This window comes from Heptranchias perlo, chromosome 10 (genome assembly GCF_035084215.1).
Source record: "Heptranchias perlo isolate sHepPer1 chromosome 10, sHepPer1.hap1, whole genome shotgun sequence".
NCBI lineage: Eukaryota > Metazoa > Chordata > Chondrichthyes > Hexanchiformes > Hexanchidae > Heptranchias > Heptranchias perlo.
Genome location: NC_090334.1, coordinates 44599890 through 44618669, shown reverse-complemented (window position 1 = coordinate 44618669; position 18780 = coordinate 44599890). Strand labels below are relative to the sequence as shown.

Genomic DNA, 18780 nt, shown 5'->3' with positions numbered 1-18780 from the left:
AGTTAGCAGACAGGCTTAGTGTTTGCAGTGTCAGAGGACATAAAAGTGAAAGTCTGGAGATTTGTGTAGATGTGTAAGCATTGATCACTGGAACAATACATGACTAAGTGTAAACAGGCTTGATAAAAATCACGGCAGCAGGAAGTGTGACAATTGGAATTGCACGGTCTGAAGAATTTTAATATATCACAGATTACAAGGAGAGAATTTTAATGACAAGAAGTTTAGGGATACTAGCAATTCTCAGCCATTCATTCCTTATGGACCCTACTGGGTCAAAATCCTGGAACTCCCTACTTAACAGCACTGTGGGAGTACCCTCACCATATAGACTTAGCGGTTCGATGGTCCACCACTACCTTCTCAGGGAAACTAGGGATGGGCAATAAAAGCCGGCCTTGTCAGTGACGGCCACACCCCGAGAATGTATAGTTAAAAAGATGGGAATTAAAGCATCCAAAGATATGTTGTTCTCTAGCTCTTCGAGTTTAGACCCAACCCCATCCTATGTACTGAAGAACAGAATATGTCCAACTTTGAAATAAATCTTTTTTGCACTGCAGAATCTCATTCAGATTGCACTATATTTGTAAATTAATGCTGCAACACCACTGCTGCTGGCACTAAAGAAAACCAGCCCTGCCTCTGGAAGATCATGGTAATGTAGCTGCTTACAAATTGCACATTAGAATAAAAATAATAAATATTCATTATTGTGAATCACTGAGTATACAATATTTAAAGAAAAAGATGCTTTTATGATGAAATGTAGTTAACCCCTGAAGTACTGGCAGCAAGAGGAAATTCTAGTCCCCTCGAGATGTAAATTTTTAGGGCTTGAGCTCACACATTATGGTACTAAAACAGACAATAATAGAAAAAAAACCAAAAAGCTGCTCAGATGTCAGGAGCAGCCTTGTTACTGAAATATGACTGAACTATAATATTGTAATTCCTTTGTACAAAAAACCCACTATGGTAAACTGGGAAATTGAATTTAATAATTTTGGTAATTTGTGGGTTGGCACCAAATAAAGTGATCCCATGAAAGCTGCTGGTTTCTTTTAAAAACTGAACTGTTTTACTAATGCCCTTCCGGGAAGGGACTTGCCACCCCTAACAACAACTACTTGCATTCATATAGCACCTTTAACATAGTAAAACGTCCCAAGGCACATCACAGGAGCGATTATCAAACAAAATTTGACACCAAGCCACATAAGAAGATATTAGGACAGATGACCAAAAGCTTAGTCAAAGGGGTAGGTTTTGAGGAGTGTCTTAAAGGAGGGGTCGAGAGGTTCAGGGAGGGAATTTCAGAGCTTAGGGCCTAGGCAGCTGAAGGCATGGCTGCCAATGGTGGAGCGATTAAAATTGGGGATGTGCAAGAGGCAAGAATTGGAGGAGCGCAGAGATCTCGGAGGGTTGTAGGAGGTTACAGAGACGGGGAGGGACAAAGCCATGGAGGAATTTGAAAACAAGGATGAGAATTTTAAAATTGAGGTGTTCCCGGACCGGGGCCAATGTAGGTCAGTGAGAACAGGGATGATGGGTGAATAGGACTTGGTGCGAGTTAGGATATGGCAGCAGTTTTGGATGAGCTCAAGTTTATGGAGGGTGGAAGATGGGAGGCCGGCCAGGAGAGCATTGGAATAGTCAAGTCTAGAGGTAGCAAAGTCATGGATGAGAGTTTCAGCAGAAGATAGCTGAGGCAGGGGTGGAGGCCGGTGATAATACGGAGGTGGAAGTAGGTGGTCTTGGTGATGGAGCAGAAATGTGGTCGGAAGCTCATCTCAAGGTCAAATAGGACGCCAAGATTGCAAGCAGTTTGGTTCAGCCTCAGACACTGGCCAGGGAGAGGGACGGAGTCAGTGGCTAGGGAACAGAGTTTATGGTGGGGATCGAAGGCAATGGCCTTGGTCTTTCCAATATTTAGTTGGAGGAAATTTTTGCTCATCCAGTGCTGGATGTCGGACAAGCAGTGTAACAAATCAGAGGCGGTGGGAGGGTCAAGAGGGGTGGTAGAGAGACGGTGGTGTGGTAGAGCTAAGTATTGTCAACGTGCAGGTGAAACCTCACGTGCTTTCGGATGATGTCACCGAGGAGCAGCATGTAGATGAGAAATAGGAGGGAACCAAGGATAGATCCTTGGGGGATTCCAGACATAACAGTGTGGGAGCAGGAAGAGAAGCCATTGCACTTGATTCTCTGGCTATGACTGGATGGAGAAGAATGGAACCAGGCGAGCGCAGTCCCTACCAGCTGGAGGACGGAGGAGAGGCTTTGAAGGAGGATGGTGTGGTCAACCATGTCAATGGCTGCAGGCATGTTGAGAAGGGTGAGGAGGGCTAGTTTACCATGGTCACAGTCATATAGAATGTCATTTGTGACTTTGATAAGGGCCGTTTCTTGACTCTAAACTTGGAAGGGTAGTAAACATTAAGGAGGATAGTGATAGACTTCAAGAGGATATAGACAGGCTGGTGGCATGGGCGGACACGTGGCAGATGAAATTTAAAGCAGAAAAATGCGAAGTGATACATTTCGGTAGGAAGAACGAGCAGTGGCAATATAAACTAGAGGGCACAACTCTAAAAGGGGTACAGGAATGGGGATATACGTGCACAAATCATTGAAGGTGGCAGGGCAGGTTGAGAAAGCGGTTAAAAAAGTAGATGGGATCCTGGGCTTTATAAAGAGGGGCATAGAGTACAAAAGTATGGAAGTCATGATGAACCTTTATAAAACACTGATTTGGCCACAACTGGAGTAGTGTGTCCAGTTCTAGGCACGTCAGTTTAGGAAAGATGTGAAGGGCCTTAGAGAGGGTGCAGAAGAGATTTACTAGAATAATTCCAGGGATGAGGGACCTTAGTTACATGGATAGACTGGAGAAGCTGGGGTTGTTCTCCTTGAGACGGTTGCGAGGAGATTTGACAGATGTTTTCAAAATCATAAAGAGTCTAGACAGAGTAGATAGAGAGAAACTGTTCCCATTGGCGGAAGCTTCAAGAACCAGAGGACATAGAATTCAGGTGATTGGCAAAAGAACCAAAGGTGACATGAGGAATTTTTTTTATACACAGCGAGTAGTTAGGATCTGGAACGCACTGCCCGAGGGGGTGGTGGAGGCAGATTCAATCATGGCCTTCAAAAGGGAATTGGATAAGTACTTGAAAGGAAAAAGTTTGCAGGGCTACAAGATAGGACGGGGGAGCAGGACTAGCTGGCTTGTTCTTGCATAGAGCTAGTGGGGACTCAATGGGCCAAATGGCCTCCTTCCGTGATGTAACCTTTCTATGATTCTATGATTTCAGTACTGTGGCAGCGGCGGAAACCTGACATACCGTAAAAACCAGCATAGGATGACTAAAAGAATATAAAGAGGGAGAAAATAAATTATAAGAGTAAACTAGCAAGAAATGTAAAAACTGACAGTAAAAGCTTCTACAAGTATATAAAAAGGAAGAGGGTAGCTAAAGTAAACATTGGTCCCTTAGAGGTTGAGACTGGGGAAATAATAATGGAAAAGAAGGAAATAGCAGAGGAATTGAGCAGATATTTTGTATCTGTCTTCACAGTAGAAGACACTAGTAACATACCAATAATAGATAATCAAGGGGCAAAGTGGAGGGAGGAACTAAAAACAATCACAATCACTAGAGAAAAAGTACTAGGTAAACTAATGGGTCTAAAGGCTGACAAGTCCCCTGAACCTGATGGCTTGTATCAGAGTCTTAAAGGAAGTGGCCACAGAGATAGTGGATGCATTTGGTTGTAATGTTCCAGAATTCACTAGATTCTGGAAAGGTCCCAGCGGATTGGAAAACCGCAAACGTAACACCCCTATTCAAGAAGGGAGTGAGACAGAAAGCAGGTAACTATAAACCAGTTAGCCTAACATCTGGCATTGGGAAAATGCTAGAATCCACTATTAAGGAAGTAGTAGCAGGACATTTGGAGACTCATAATACAATCAAGGAGAGTCAACATGGTTTTATGAAGGGGAAATCACGTCTAACAAATTTATTATAGTTCTTTGAGGAAGTAACGGGCAGGGTGGATAAAGGGGAACCAATGAATGTAGTATATTTGGATTTCCAAAAGGCATTCGATAAGGTGCCACATAAAAGATTACTGCACAAGATAAGACCTCATGGTGTTGGGGGTAATATACTGGCATGGATAGAGGATTGGCTAACTAACAGAAAACAAAGAGTCGGGATAAAAGGGTCATTTTCAAAATGGCAATCTGTAACTAGTGGGGTGCCACAGGGCTCAGTGCTGGGGCCTCAACTATTTACAATATATATCAATGACTTGGATGAAGGAACAGAGTGTCTTGTGGCCAAATTTGCTGATGATACAAAGATAGGTGGAAATGCAAGTTGTGATGAGGACACTAGGGGCTTCATTTTAGAAACCGCTATCGGGTGGGTTCCTGGCCGGGGAATCCCGGAGCGGGTCGGGAGCCCGGCTCCAACCCGTCCACTTCCGGGTTCCCCATAGACGCGTCGACGTGCGCGCGCAGACCCCGCATGTGGGACTCCCGCAGGCAATTAAAGCCAGCGGGGTGCCACTTGACAATATTTATCTAGCTATTTCAGGTCATTAACAGACCTGATTAAGGGATTATGTGAGGAGGGGTGGGATTTTAAAGACAACTGGGACTTTTTCCCATACTGGGGGAAACACTCCCAGTTGAAATGGACATGTTGCAGCTGTCAGCCTGTGGCAGCTGCAACGGTCCATTTGACAGGTGGTGGGGGGGGGGGCGGGGGGAAGACCCTCACTCATTGCAGGAGGCCACTCTGTCACTTTGGACAAAGTTTGGCCTCCACCACCCTCCTCCTGACAATCAAAGTCACCAACTTGCACACTTACCCCGGGGTCCAGACATGTACCTACCTTGCAGACCCCCTCAGATGTACATCTTTTGGATGGGGGCCGCCGTAGCTACAGTCATGACCACCTCGGAGGGCGAACAGCATCACCAGCCTCGCCGTCCACCTCTGACATGTGGAGCTCCACAACACAGTGCTGTGACACATCCACCTGCACAGCAGGAGGGAGGGCTACCGCAGAGAGAGATGCGTCGCAGAGGGCACTACCCTCGCCACAGGGTCCACAGACCGAGGCTCAGCTTCCTGGACCTCTCTGAGCAGCAGCGCACACGGAGGCTCAGAGTCACTCGACATGTAGTCGTGGACATCTGCAGCCTCCTTCATGCCGAGCTGCTCCCGGTTGGCCCAAGCACCATCTTCTTACCTGTCTCTGTCAAAGTCACCACTGCCCTCAACAACTTCTCCTCCACATCCTTCCAGGGTGCAACCGGGTACATCGCCGACATCCCTCAGTCGTTTGCACAAAAGAGCCCTGCAAATACACCTACACCCACTCTGCAGTGACACAATGGGTGTCATCAGTTGTGGGTCTTCATTGTGATCCTCAGGAAAGGGCATTATTGCACAAACCAGACAAGATTCGCAAAGACGTGGCAGTGGTGGTGCCAATATAATATGTAATGTGAGTTGGTCAGAAATTCAATATAAGTAAAAACCATGACAAACCCTCAAACACCCTTGTGCATCCCCTTCATGCTCACGACACGTTTGCCTTACGCTTCCTACTGCACATATGTGATGCATGCCCTGTGGCTGCAGCACAGGTAGTGGCAGGTTGAGTGAGGCTGACTGTGAAAGAGATGCACGAGAGGGTGAGTATGAGATAGAGCCATGAGATTGTATGAGGAATGGGTTGAGTGGTAGTGGCGGGATGAGTACTGGCGAGGTGAGTAAGTGCAGGTAAGATGAGGATGAGGTTTGAGTGGGTATGAGGGGTGATGTGACAGAGTAGTGTTGGCAGTGCAGAAGGAGATGTGGGGTGGGGGCAGTTATGTGGCAGACGGAGTGTAGGGGAATGAGTAAGTGTATTCACTTTGGCTGACCTACTTAGGACATTGCAGCGCCTCCTGCACTGTATGCAGGTGGGCGATATGTTGGTGGTGCAGGTGACCTCCTCTGCCACCTTGAGCCAGGCCTCCCTGGTGGCAGAGGCAGGCTGCTTCCTCCTGCCCGCGGGAAGATCTCTGTCCTCCCCCTCCCCCTATCTAATGATACCTGGAGTGAGGCATCATTAAACTGGGAGCAGCCTTCCCCCTGGGCTGCTCCATGCTGTAGTTTTTGCTATTTGTTGCAGCTTCTGTCAGTGGAGGACTGCCCCTTTAAATAGAGCTCCTCCAGCTGACAGAGCTTACTGCGCATGCGCAGCCCGCCCGACGTGTAGATCAGCAGTGGGGAACCCGGAAGACCAGGTAAGTGGATCCAATTAGGCCGCGAACCCGCAGCCCTGGTAACATCAAGCCCAAAGTGTCTGCAAAGGGCTATTGACGGGTTAAGTGAATGGGCAAAAATTCGGCAGATGGAATATAATGTGGGAAAATGTGAAGTCATCCACTTTGGGAGGAAAAATAAAAAAGCAAAATATTATTTGAATGGAGAAATACTACAAAATGCTGCAGTACAGAGGGATCTGGGTGTCCTCATACATGAAACACAAAAAGTCAATATACAGGTGCAGCAGGTAATCCGGAAGGCAAACGGAATATTGGCCTTTATTTCCAGGGGTATGGAGTATAAAAGCAGGGAAGTCATGCTATAACTGTACAGGGTGCTGGTGAGACCACACCTGGAGTACTGCATACAGTTCCGTGCCCTTATTTAAGGAAGGACATACTTGCATTGGAGGCAGTTCAGAGAAGGTTCACTAGGTTGATTCCGGGTATGGAAGGGTTGTCTTATGAGGAAATATTGAACAGGTTGGGTCTATACTCATTGGAGTTTCGAAGAATGAGAGGAGACCTCATTGAAACATACAAGGTTCTGAGGGGACTTGATAGGGTAGATGCTGAGAGGATATTACCCCTCATGGGGGAATCTAAAACTAGGGGGCATAGTCTCAGAATAAGGGGTCGCCCGTTTAAGATGGAAATGAGGAGGAATTTCTTTTCCCAGAGGGTCGTGAATCTTTGGAATTCTTTACCCCAAAAAGCTGTGGAGGCTGAGTCATTGAATACATTCAAGACAGAGTTAGACGAATTTTTGATCAGCAAGGGAGTCAAAGGATATGGGGAAAAGGCGGGAAAGTGGAGTTGAGATAAAAATCAGATCAGCCATGATCTCATTAAATGGCAGAGCAGGCTCGAGGGGCCGAATGGCCTACTCCTGCTCCTATCTCTTATGGAGGGATTCAAGCATGGAGTTGCAGAAAAGATGAGCACGGTTTTGGGAGGCGACAAAACATTCAAGGACTTTGGAGAGGAAAGGGAGGTTGGTGATGGGGCCGAGGTTTGCAAGGACAGAGGGGTCAAGGGTGGGTTTTATGAGGAGGGGGTGGTGATGGCAGATTTGAAGGGGAGGGGGACAATACCTGAGGAGAGGGAACCATTAACAATATCAGTTAACATGGGGGCCAGGAAGGGAAGTTGGGTGGTCAGCAGTTTAGTAGAATAGGGTCGAGCGAGCAGGTTATGGTCAAGATGAGCTCGTAGCGAGCATGAGGGGAGGTAGGAGAGAAACTAGAGATTTGATTCCATCTCTCTGGACTGTGCTCATTGCTACCAAAGTTTAAAAAACCTGTATAACAGTTACATTCCCTTAACACCTCCCAGTCACTGCATTTTCAAAGCTCAGATTTTTGATCTCAACCTTTTACAAGTATACGGGACACTAACTATGCTGGCTAACAAACATATTAAGACAGCTGTGTGCACACAGTTTTACCTTTTCATGATACCCTGCACCTTGTATACTGAGGCATAATCATGTTGTTTCTGATTATTTAAGACAATCCATTCTATCCACAATATCGTATTACTATTAATTAGATTGTCACATTTATCTTCATCTAAATTACTTTTACCTTTTAGGAATGAAGCATCAATTTTATATGCTGGAGAAAACCATGATGCAAAAGGGAAGTGCTCGAGTACCAAAAAGGTAGTTCATGACCAAAATGAACCTTTGCCATCTCTCCTTTTCAGTGTGACACCTGCTGGTATTTCAACACATTGTACCACTCTTCAAAACCTATTTTAAATCTATGAGAAACACAAATACTCAAAATAGATTCAGTTTAATTCCTGTCAAAATAACATCACATACATAAAAATGCAAACAACACAGAAAAGTGAAAACTTGTAACCAAACAAAATTCAACAACTTGGAGGATGTAATACATTAAAATGTAAATACCAAAACATGAAAATCAGTGAATATTTTGATCTACATTTATTTGCATGAAGTGGACGAGTAACTGGAGTTAACTAGACTGATTAACGGCAGCTGCCAAGCAAGAGCAGCAGCTTATTAAAAACTGTATTCCAATAAATTCACAATTGAGCAGATTGTGCCAATTAAATCTCCAAACCCCACTATATTATGGTTCACAACAGCTATATAAAGACAATCACATTTCTAATGTCATTATTTACAATATAGTAAAATGTATAAAAACACATAGTAGTTTCAGTGAAAGTTCATTTGATTTATTCACATTTCTTACCCCCCCCCCCCTTTTGTACTACACACCATTCCAGTTAACAAATGCTGGTAGGTATCTGGTCCCTGATCCTCTGTTAATTGCACCTAAACCAGATACAAGATTTTTGTTAGGCAAGGGTATTAAGGGTTACAGAACCAAGGCGGGTAGATGGAGTTAAGATAGAGACCAGCCAAGATCTAATTGAATGGTGGAACAGGCTCGAAGGGCTGAACGGCCTACTCCTGTTCCTATGAGATGTCCAACTGTTCTTCCCTCCCCATAAAAAAGTACCTCTGTTCCACTCAAAAACATTGTCTAGCTGAAATGGAGAGCTCGCCACATGGGATGAATCACGAGATGAATCGTGAGTACAATTTACATTGTTAACGTGAAGTTCATATTAAATCCCCAAAATACAGCAAAATAATTTTAAGAACATTATATATAATACAAGTTTTGTCTAAACTGCTTCACCATCAACAATTATATTTAATAAATGAGGTTAAACAAAGATACTAATATGTTCAAACCGTGTTGAAGTAAAATGCAGCATTGTTAGTTATTTTTGAAGGCAAAGGCAGACAACCTTGAATTTGTGGATAGGTGCTGTGGTTTTTGCTTTTTGGCCAAGCTTTCGTGTTCTTCAGAATTTTCCTTTTTATTTTCTGGTTCATCTTCACTTAACTCCTCCACACGCTTGCGTTTTTTGACATCTTCTGCATCAGGCGTATTGTTGATGCTTCCACTTCTTTTAGCTTTCTCCGTCCAGGCCTGGAAAATAAAATTTGCCGCAAGAATAATTTAAAACTGCACTGGTGTGGATGTTACAATTTGGGCCATCTCTAAACATTGTACTAGACCTCACCTCAAAAGGCAGCTTCCAGAAAAAGGTGAACACTTCTGAAACTTAACCTTATGCATGTAATCCATTGGAATTAGCATGTCTTGGAGTTAACAATCTACTCTTTCATTACTGGGTTATACCAGAAATAGCACAGGATGTTCACTGTATACTCCTGATCTCTCCAAGAGAAAGAAAAGAACATGTTGACAGATCGTATATTGCAAGCTAAACTACAAATTGCTTATTACAAGAAAAAATATATACACAGAGCTGGGTATGACAGCTTAGTGATTATGGTACTGGACTAGCAACCCAAAAATCTCACTCTGTCAAGTTTTGAATCTGAATTCAAAAAAAAAAATCTGGTAATTAGTGGGCTAGCTGTGATTTTTTTTTCCACACACTGGACCAAACAGGGAAAGAAAGATTAGGAATCAATGCATGGCTGGAACGATTGCGTAAAAGGGAGTGTTTGAGATTCCTGGGACACTGGGACCACTTTTGGAGCCAGGGAAAGCTGTACAGATGGGATGCCTTCACCTAAACTGGAGAGGCACCAGTGTCCTTGCAGAAAGGGTAAATAGGAAAGTGGGCAAAAATTTAAACTAGTTGGGGGGGGGTGGGGGGGGGGGGGGGGAGAGGGGTGATGAGAGAGGAAAATCCACAACCCAAGTCAAAAAGTATGAAGAAATATCCAGGACATATTATGGGCAAAGTGGGAAGAGTTACCCAGATAAGAGTTATGCATACAAATGCAGATAGCATAAGAAATAACACAAGTTAGAAGCACACATTCAACTTAAAGGGTATAATGTAGTAGGCATTACAGCGACCTGGCTACAACCCAAGTATGATAGGTAGCTAAATATTCCAGTCCATAGTATCTTTAGAAATGACAGGGGAAACTAGGAAAGATGTGGGGAGTATCAATATTGATAAAATACACAATTATAGCAGTAAGAACAAGGGATTTCAGTAAGGATGATCACGCAGTGGAAACACCGTGTAGAGTTAGGACTCTGGTGGGAATTATCTACAGGCCTCATGATAATAGTGATGTAGGGAGGTGGGGGGGTTGGTGCGGAGGGTGTTGTATAAATGGGAGATTTTCATTTTCATAGACTGGGTGAAGCAGAACAGCTCAAGTAGTAAAACAATTAATTTTTAGAATGTAATTGGGACAGTTTTCTAGAACAATATGTTTTCGTACCAACATGGGAACAGGCCATACTCAATTTAGTGACGAGCAACAAACCAGAACAAGTCAACTATCTGACTGTATGGGAACATCTTGCAAATAGTGACCATATGATAATTGAATTTGATATAAAAACAGAAAATGCTGGAGAAGCTCAGCAAGTCAGGCAGCACCTGTGGAGAAATGAACAGAGTTAATGTTTCAGGTCGAAGACCTTTCGTCAGAACTGCCTGACTTACTGAGCTTCTCCAGCATTTTCAGTTTTTATTTCAGATTTCCAGCATCTGCAGTATTTTGCTTTTGATTGAGTTTGATATTAGGTTTGAGAGGCAGAAAGGAGAGTCACAATCCAAGGTTTTAAATTTAAGTAAGGCAAACTTCAAAAGGATGAGAAATGAATTAATTGCAGTAAAACTGGGCTGAACTGTTAATGGATAAACCTGCAGACAAACAGTCGGAAGTATTCAAAGAAGTACTTGGTACAAAACCAGCACATACCCGTAAAAGGTAAAGACTCCACTTTTATAGTTAAGCAACCATGGTCAACAAATGACGTTAGAAATAGTATCAAGCTAAAAGAAACAGCTCATATAAATACAAGGAAAAGTGATAATCCAGCAGACTGGGAGGGCTATAAAAAGCAACAAAGGGATACAAAGAAAGCATTAAGAGATGCAAAAAGGGACTATGAAAAAAAACTTGCCAGAGATATCAAAGCTAACCCAAATGTTTTTACATATTAAGAGAGAGTGGTAAAGGGGAACGTTGCCCTATTAAAGATGGATGCAGTCGAGACTATAATGGATAATAAGGAAATGGTAGACTTGTTAAATTAATATTGCATCCATTTTCACAGTGGAAGAAGAATACAAAATACCACCGGTATAAGGAAACGTAAAAATAAATTAAGGTTGGGGGGTGGCGGGGGAACATTCGATTTAATATAAGTTTAAAAAAGGGTAATGGAAAAAATAATGGGACTTAAGATAAGACACATCTCTAGGACTTGATGGTTTTCACCCCAAGGTATTAAAATAAATAGGTAAGGAAATTGCAGATGTGTTAGTCATAATTTTCCAAAGCACTCTAGATTCTGCATATTTAAAGAGGATCGCACTGGCTTGGGGTAGGTGTTCTTGCCGCCTGCAATTTAAAATTAAGTTCTGCAGTTCCTCCATGCTTTTTCTTCATGGAAATATTTTTGGTCATACTTAATTCCTCCTTAGCAAAGAAAATAATTTTGGGTTTGGGTTTCAGTTTATTTGCAGGATTTTTACATACCTTGAAGCTCCTCATGAATTGCTTTTTTTTCCCCTTTGTACAACTGATTCCCAATCAATTGAAAATAAAGCCTGAAGCAAAGCTGTTGTAATGGCAATACTCCATTTTCAAAAGAGAAAAGAAGATCAAACATGAAACGACAAGTTGGCTGGTCAACCCAAATCTTTACTCACCGTCAAACTGCAACTCCTTATCTACAGCTTTAAGACTTATCACCTCAAATTCATTTCAAGTTCAAAGCACAAACGCCAGCTGCAAGAAGCCCTTCTGTAAAATTCCATTTTTCACTCTCCAATTTTATCCTCCAATTAAGTGAACCTAAACTGATATGTTTCTGCATCTGCCAAGCCTGCTTAAATAACAATGTCATCAGTTCACAAAGAAACAAAATCACTACTACTAAATTTACATAGGTATGGTTCCTCAGCAACATCCACTTCAAACCTATTCAGTTACATTTTGTTTTGTAGTCTGTGAGCAGTGCAATCAAGATCAAGTAGCACTGGTGACAAAGCTGTTTCCAATCTGATTGCTGCTAGATTTCCCAGTATTCATGAAAATAACTTTCAGCATAGTGGATGTGCCTTAACACACCTAAACAGATTTATTTTGTATCAATTTAACCTATTTAGACCTACAGATTTAAATCTATATACTCATAGTAAATGTGGGGTGTCTGTTGTGCATTAGCTTCACTACACAGATTTGACGAGATTCAAATATCTGCCATTGTATTAAAACAGATATTTCTAAAATAGTTAATGGGTTCTCTTACATCTATCTCCAACCAATTTAACCAAAGCAAAACAGCAATGGAAACCATGTTGAACTATATAGCCAAAAGAACAGGATACAAGTCAAGGGAATGATTATGAACCATTATTTGCCCAAGCAAATACATTTTCTTTGGAATCAATGGAAATAGATTGTCCTAGCTAATAATTCTTAATTATTCGGAGATTTCAATTAAACTTCGTCAAATGAAGCTTATTAATTATTAAGATCAGACAAAAAAAATTGATGGTTAAGTACATCAAAAATGCTAAAACCTAAATACCAGGATTGAGTTCTCATACCTTCCTCTCCTCAGATGACAGAATGCGGAATCTATTCATGCCTTCCTTAATTATTTCTTCTTCTGTCAAACCTGGACTCTCAGCGACAATATCCCCTCGGCCTTCTTCTAACCAGAGTTGGAAACCTGTCTTAGGCCTTTTTCCAAAAAAAAACACACTATTATTTTATTGTAACAAAATATTGTTTTCTGGTCTCAAGCATTAAGTAGTTAGGAATTACAAGCCAGCAGTGATCGTGGAAATAATATAACTAAATTTCAAAGCAGAATCTGTGTGGTAACTATCTGGCAACACAAAGTGAACTTTGAAATGACTAATTTTCAGCAAACAAGTCACAATTCACGAGGTTTCAAAAAAAAAATCTGCTATGGTCTCCAACACAAATTGTTAAATTTTATGGCTGTATAAAAAGTTATCTAAAGTGCACATCCTTTGCGTATAATGTTAAAAGCACTCACTTTTTGTTTTCTGTGTTTTTGCTTTCAGGGTTGATCGTTTGTACAGGCTTAGCCTCAGCTGCTTTTTCTTCCACAGTTTTACTGCTGGATTTAGGGATGGTTGACTGGAACAGTGTAGTTTGGGTCTTTGAAAAATAAGAAAAGTGAAACAAGATGCCAAACTAGATTATCAGCCCTAATGTTCAAACAAAAATTATGGTTCTTTTGTCATACAGGATTAGTTCTGAATTAATTGCAGGTAAGGGTAGGACTAGCTTCAGTTGTAATCAAATTTAACTTACACAAACTAATTACACAAGTAAAGAGCTCTAATGTAATTATCATCACATGAGAGCTTTAAAAGATCAAGTTTTTATTTTTACATTTAATTTTACAGTGCTAGAGCTGCAAAACACTTCAAAAAAACATTTTTAAAGACTAGCTTGCAACTGTATTGTTTTCTGAGATAATGGGGATAATTTTAACCCCCGAGAACGGGTGGGTTGGGGGCAGGTGGGCAGTAAAAGTAGCGGATTTTGGGAGCGGGACCGCGTCCCGGCTCCAACGCGCCTACTTCCGGGTTTGACCAAGCGCGTTTGGATGCATGCACACAACAGGCAACCTGACGTCTCGCCCTCACTTAAAGCTGGCAGGCTAATATTTAAAGGGGCAATGAACCTCATTGAAATAGTTGCGGTACTTGATTCTTTGTGTATTGTAAAAGTCAAACAACTTTAACCTTACCTGTTCAGGTTTCCCATCGCTTCTGATCCAAGTCAGGTGAAAGCAGGTGGGAAGGGCTGGATTCACGATGTGAGTGCCTTTATTGCACTGCTTGTGGGCCCGGAGGAGCAGGTGTGCTTCATCCAGGCCCAACAAGCTCATCTGGTGCGACATCACCCCGCAATCGGTCCCTCCCACCGATCCTGGAGCGCCACCCCCCCACCCCGACCTCTAATTCTTCACCCGACTTCTGATCTCTTCTCCCGATTTGCGAGCAACCTCCGATTTCTCCCTCCTCTTTGAGCGGCCTCCGATCTCTTCCTGACATTAGCCGCCCCCACCCATGCCACCCGATGTCCTTCCATCAGCCCCTGCACCCCCTGCCAGATCTCCTCCTGGCATCAGCCTCCCCCTGCAATGTCCTCCACGGCCCACGATCCCATCCTTCTTTTTCTCCGATCCCTAGCCTTCCACCCTGACAACCAGTCAATCAGTTGGGCTGCCGGGCGCAAAGCTCAGAAGTAAAATTTATTGACTTCACAAAGGTCGTGACCGCAGATCGCGATGCGCCAACTTAGCTTCTGGGTTGCGTGGCCGATTATCTCCGTCGCCCCTCCCCCCCCTTCTCCATGCCCAATGTAACTGCACAGATAATTACAAAATCAACTTTTAATATTCTGAAAAATTATTTGGGCATATCTCTGGAGCTACACCAAAAGTAGCACACTCACAACTTGCTTTTTTAATCGTCGAATTTTGATATGTATTGTGTGAAATATTTCCCTTGAACTTTAATCCAGTATTTGTTCCATGGATGTTTACTAATGTCAACTATCGTGGCCATTTTTCACATGTGAGCAGAGGCAGCGAGCTTCAGGATGTTATTCAACTACAGGGACACCATTACCAGACCCACTTGTGTCCGAACGAAATGTCTGCACATCACTTTCCAGATAGAGATACTCAATAGTGATGAGGAGGGGAAACTCCTAACGCAGGGCCACAGAGGACAGTAGTAGTATTAGCAGTCCTTTTACCACCATTCTGGCCAAGATCAACCAATTCAGCGTAGAGCAGGGATCAACCTGAGACTTTCTGGCCTGCACAGCTCAGTCCCACACTGGGCACTGCACTTAACTGAACCACTAGGGGAACCGCCAATCCTGCATTTTTTTTAAAAAACATGTAAGTCTTGATTCTAATAAAACAAATTCTGAAACAATATAGCACCTGTTTGGTCTTTGGTTTTGATATCAGAGGTTTTAGGACCAATGATTTCTCCTTATTTGCAGACTGGCTGTTGTTGCTTGTCGATTTCTTACTAGTTTTCGTCATGCTATCTAGAATATTGCTGTTACGAGCTTGACCATCAGCTAATGCAGGAGATACTCCACCAGATGTTACCTGGGAAGAAGAAAACAAATATTTGGGTTTAAGTAAATAAAATGAAGTAAAATGAGTTAATAAAAAGCTATATTAATGTTTATTTTTTGCATGACGTGGTAAGACATAAGAGGCACTAAATTGGGCCGTGTGGCGCCCGTTGTTTCAGCGCTACACGGCCCCACCGACATCCAAGATGGCGTCTCGGATGCGCACGCACGTTTCCTGCGTGACGTGCGCCAGACACCGTCTTGGTATAGGAACCCCGAATGCTGGAATCATGTAAAGCAGGGAGAAAATGGCTTCAGTGTACAACGCTGATTTAAAGTGATAGACACCATTTTGGGACTTAACGCTCAACTCAATGCACAGTCTTAACCCCGACCGTCTGAACGTGTCTTAGAGTGCCTGGAGGACCCCCCACCGGCACTATTTAAAGGGACCATGCAGGATTTACAGGTTAGTGGCTGGATTATTGCCTCTGGCCACCGAGACATTTGTAACTGTTTTTGGAAGTCTCCTAGACTTCAATACTAGGACACGGGGACATAGTCTAACATTTAGAGCCAGGACGTGCAGGAGTGAAGTTAGGAAATGCTTCTACACGCAAATGGTGGGAGACATTTGGAAGGCTCTTCTGCAGAAGGCAGTTGATGCTAGCTCAACTGTGAATGTTAAATCAGAGATTGATAGATTTCGGTGAACCAAGGGTATTAAGGCATATGGGGCTAAGGCGGGTATATGGAGTTAGGTCACAGATCAACCATGATCTCACTGAATGGTGGAACAGGCTCGAGGGGCTAAATGCCACTGCCACTTGCTGCCTCTTGATATGCACCACCTTCTCCTGCAAGAAAGCAGGACATGTGTCTGGGTGATGTGCCTGTCATGGTTGAATAGCTGCCAGTGTGTGTGGCCCGTGAGGTGTAGGTGGGCGGCTTGAAACAGTGGTAATGTGTAAGGGTGGGAAGAAGCATCTGATTGGAAGAGTTGAGTACTGATGGAAAGAGTTTATTGGTATGTGGGTGATGGGGGGGGGGGGGGGGGTGTAGTGCATGGTGCAGTTGGTATGAGACGCCACTTGACACTTGACCTCACTCACCTTGATCACTCATGTCAAAGCATTGAACTTCTTCCTGCACTGCATCCATGTTCATGATGCTGTGCGCCTGGCATTGACTTCATCCCCCGCTGCCTCCCACTGTCTTTTGAGTATATGTCTGGAGGGCCTCTTGCCGCCGCCGCCGCCCCCCCCCACCCCCAACCCAATACAGATATAGGATGTCCCTCCTTCTGTCCACCTCTTGCACCCAAGGTCTCTAGTGCATCAGCAGAGAACCTTGGTGCATGCACTCTCACAGGCCTGGTACCAACTCAGATTGGCAGATAGGTGAGGTCTGGTGTGCAGATTGGAGGATGTGGGATTTAGTAATGCGCAACTTATATTCAATATTTTAACATAACTCATGTGTGTAAACATAGGAATGGGATCTGCATCTGTGTTTTACGTGTGTGATGTCTGATCTCTGTTCAGACTCCGTGCAGACAGTAGACTGTTATTTTCATCAAATAACAGGTACAAGCTACCTTTAAGAGATTTCTAAAAAAACATCCTCCCTTTAAGAGATGGAGCTCCCTCTGGTGGTGGAAAGTGCAAACTGCATTAATTCCACGTGCAAGGCTAGAAAGGTACACCGGTCTTGTTTGCCCAGGGTCCGTTCGGCGCGGGGTGGTCACGCATCACGCTACCGTCGCCCAGAACGGACCCTTAACCAATTTTCCCCCCAAGACGTGGCACAACTTGCCTTCCAGTTAAAAAAAATCTGTTCTTGTTGACTGTGCATTACTACTTTAATCACTTTTACAGAAGCTATGTTGAAGGTCTATTTTGACCAGTGATATTCTTCTTCACAAGAACTTTAACCAATTTGACATTGTAATTAATTTAACGGATGGTGCACTTATTATCTATGATAAGTCATTAGTATCTACCAGTTGATCTCCTGTGGCGTTGCATACAGAGTCAAGACCTAGTGAAGTACTTAGATCAAACAAGGTCGGAGGGCAGGGAACGGGAGACAGCAGATAGAGATGGCGATAACAAGAGGAGGGAGAGATGGAGATAAAGATGGTGAGAGGAGAGGGAAAACAAGGGAAGATGGAGGTGGTAAGGTGGGATAGAGGAGGGGAAGGGGGAGAGAGAGAGAGAGAGAGACACGATACACGAGGATGGATATGGAAAGAGGAGAGATGGGGAGGGGATAGAGAAATGGAGTTGGAGAAAATGGAGGGGAGGGTGAAGAGGACCATTGGGGAAGAGAAATGAGGGAAGGTGAAAAGGCAAGGGAGCTATGCGGAGGAGGGGGCAGGAAAGAGAGACAGGTTTCTGTAGGTAACTGTTCTGTTGACAGACTCAAGGATCCAGCTCACTGATCAAGAATTAGAAAGAGAAAATTACGTTGAAATGCATAATTAACCACCCACTGGTCAGTGTGTACAATTGCGTGGATCTTAATACCCAGGATTGAGCTGTAGTTTGTATTTCTGGCCGTAATGTTACATTTTAACTGTGGCATCTTATCACAGCAACACCTACCTGTGTGACGAATAATACATGAAACGTGGCATCCCACCTTTCATTTTTAAATATATCATAGATTGTAGTTAAGATGTACATTTCCAAATATAGACCTGTGCAATGCGTTTACTTCAGTCTCTTACTCCTAGTCCACCTTCTCTTTTTGGAAATTCACTCGTTCATCCTATCCCTAAAAATGATCCTACCGTACGCTTCAACTATTGCCCAAATGTCTGCACTTTCTAAAGTTTTGCAAGATTTTGTTGAATCTTAAATTAATCATCATATTTAAAGTTCTGCTTTCATCCACAATCAGCAGTTTAGTTTTTAATTCCACTGGTTATCATCTTGCCTATGCTATGAACTCAACCTGTGCCTTTGATCACTTTCATTTGAAATCATTTGACATCACTCTGGACAAGTTAACATTATATGGTCTTCCACCATGACTATATTGTACATATTAAATGGGCAAAGTTGGGATCACGCGTTTTGGGTCATGGGAGACCTGTGCAATGGTCCAGGGGCGGTACGGCGGTGGGTTGTTTAACTCACGGATTTGAGGGGTGGGTTGGTTGACGTGGCCACAGATCCTCGCACGGGCTCATGGTTTATTTCAATTTTTTTTTTTAAAAAAGGGGAGTGTGTAGCCATGGCAGATGAGATTAATAGTCATGGAAAGATGGTAGAACCACCAGAGCTTGAGCAGAGGTTGGGAA

The 18780-nt window shown here is 43.2% G+C and overlaps 1 protein-coding gene across 2 annotated transcripts in view; it reads right to left on the bottom strand.

Annotated features, from left to right (window-relative positions):
- Positions 1–8117: 8117 nt before the first annotated feature.
- Positions 8118–18780, bottom strand: part of wdhd1 (WD repeat and HMG-box DNA binding protein 1) — a 61987-nt gene continuing 51324 nt past the window's right edge. For both annotated transcript variants that reach the window (XM_067991583.1, XM_067991585.1), the window contains exons 23-26: positions 15331–15504; positions 13399–13523; positions 12941–13076; positions 8118–9312 (exon numbers count right to left, since the gene is read on the bottom strand). In XM_067991583.1, coding sequence (XP_067847684.1) covers positions 9097–9312; positions 12941–13076; positions 13399–13523; positions 15331–15504 — 651 coding nt within the window. In that variant the 3' untranslated portion in view covers positions 8118–9096. The remainder of the gene's footprint in view (positions 9313–12940; positions 13077–13398; positions 13524–15330; positions 15505–18780) is intronic.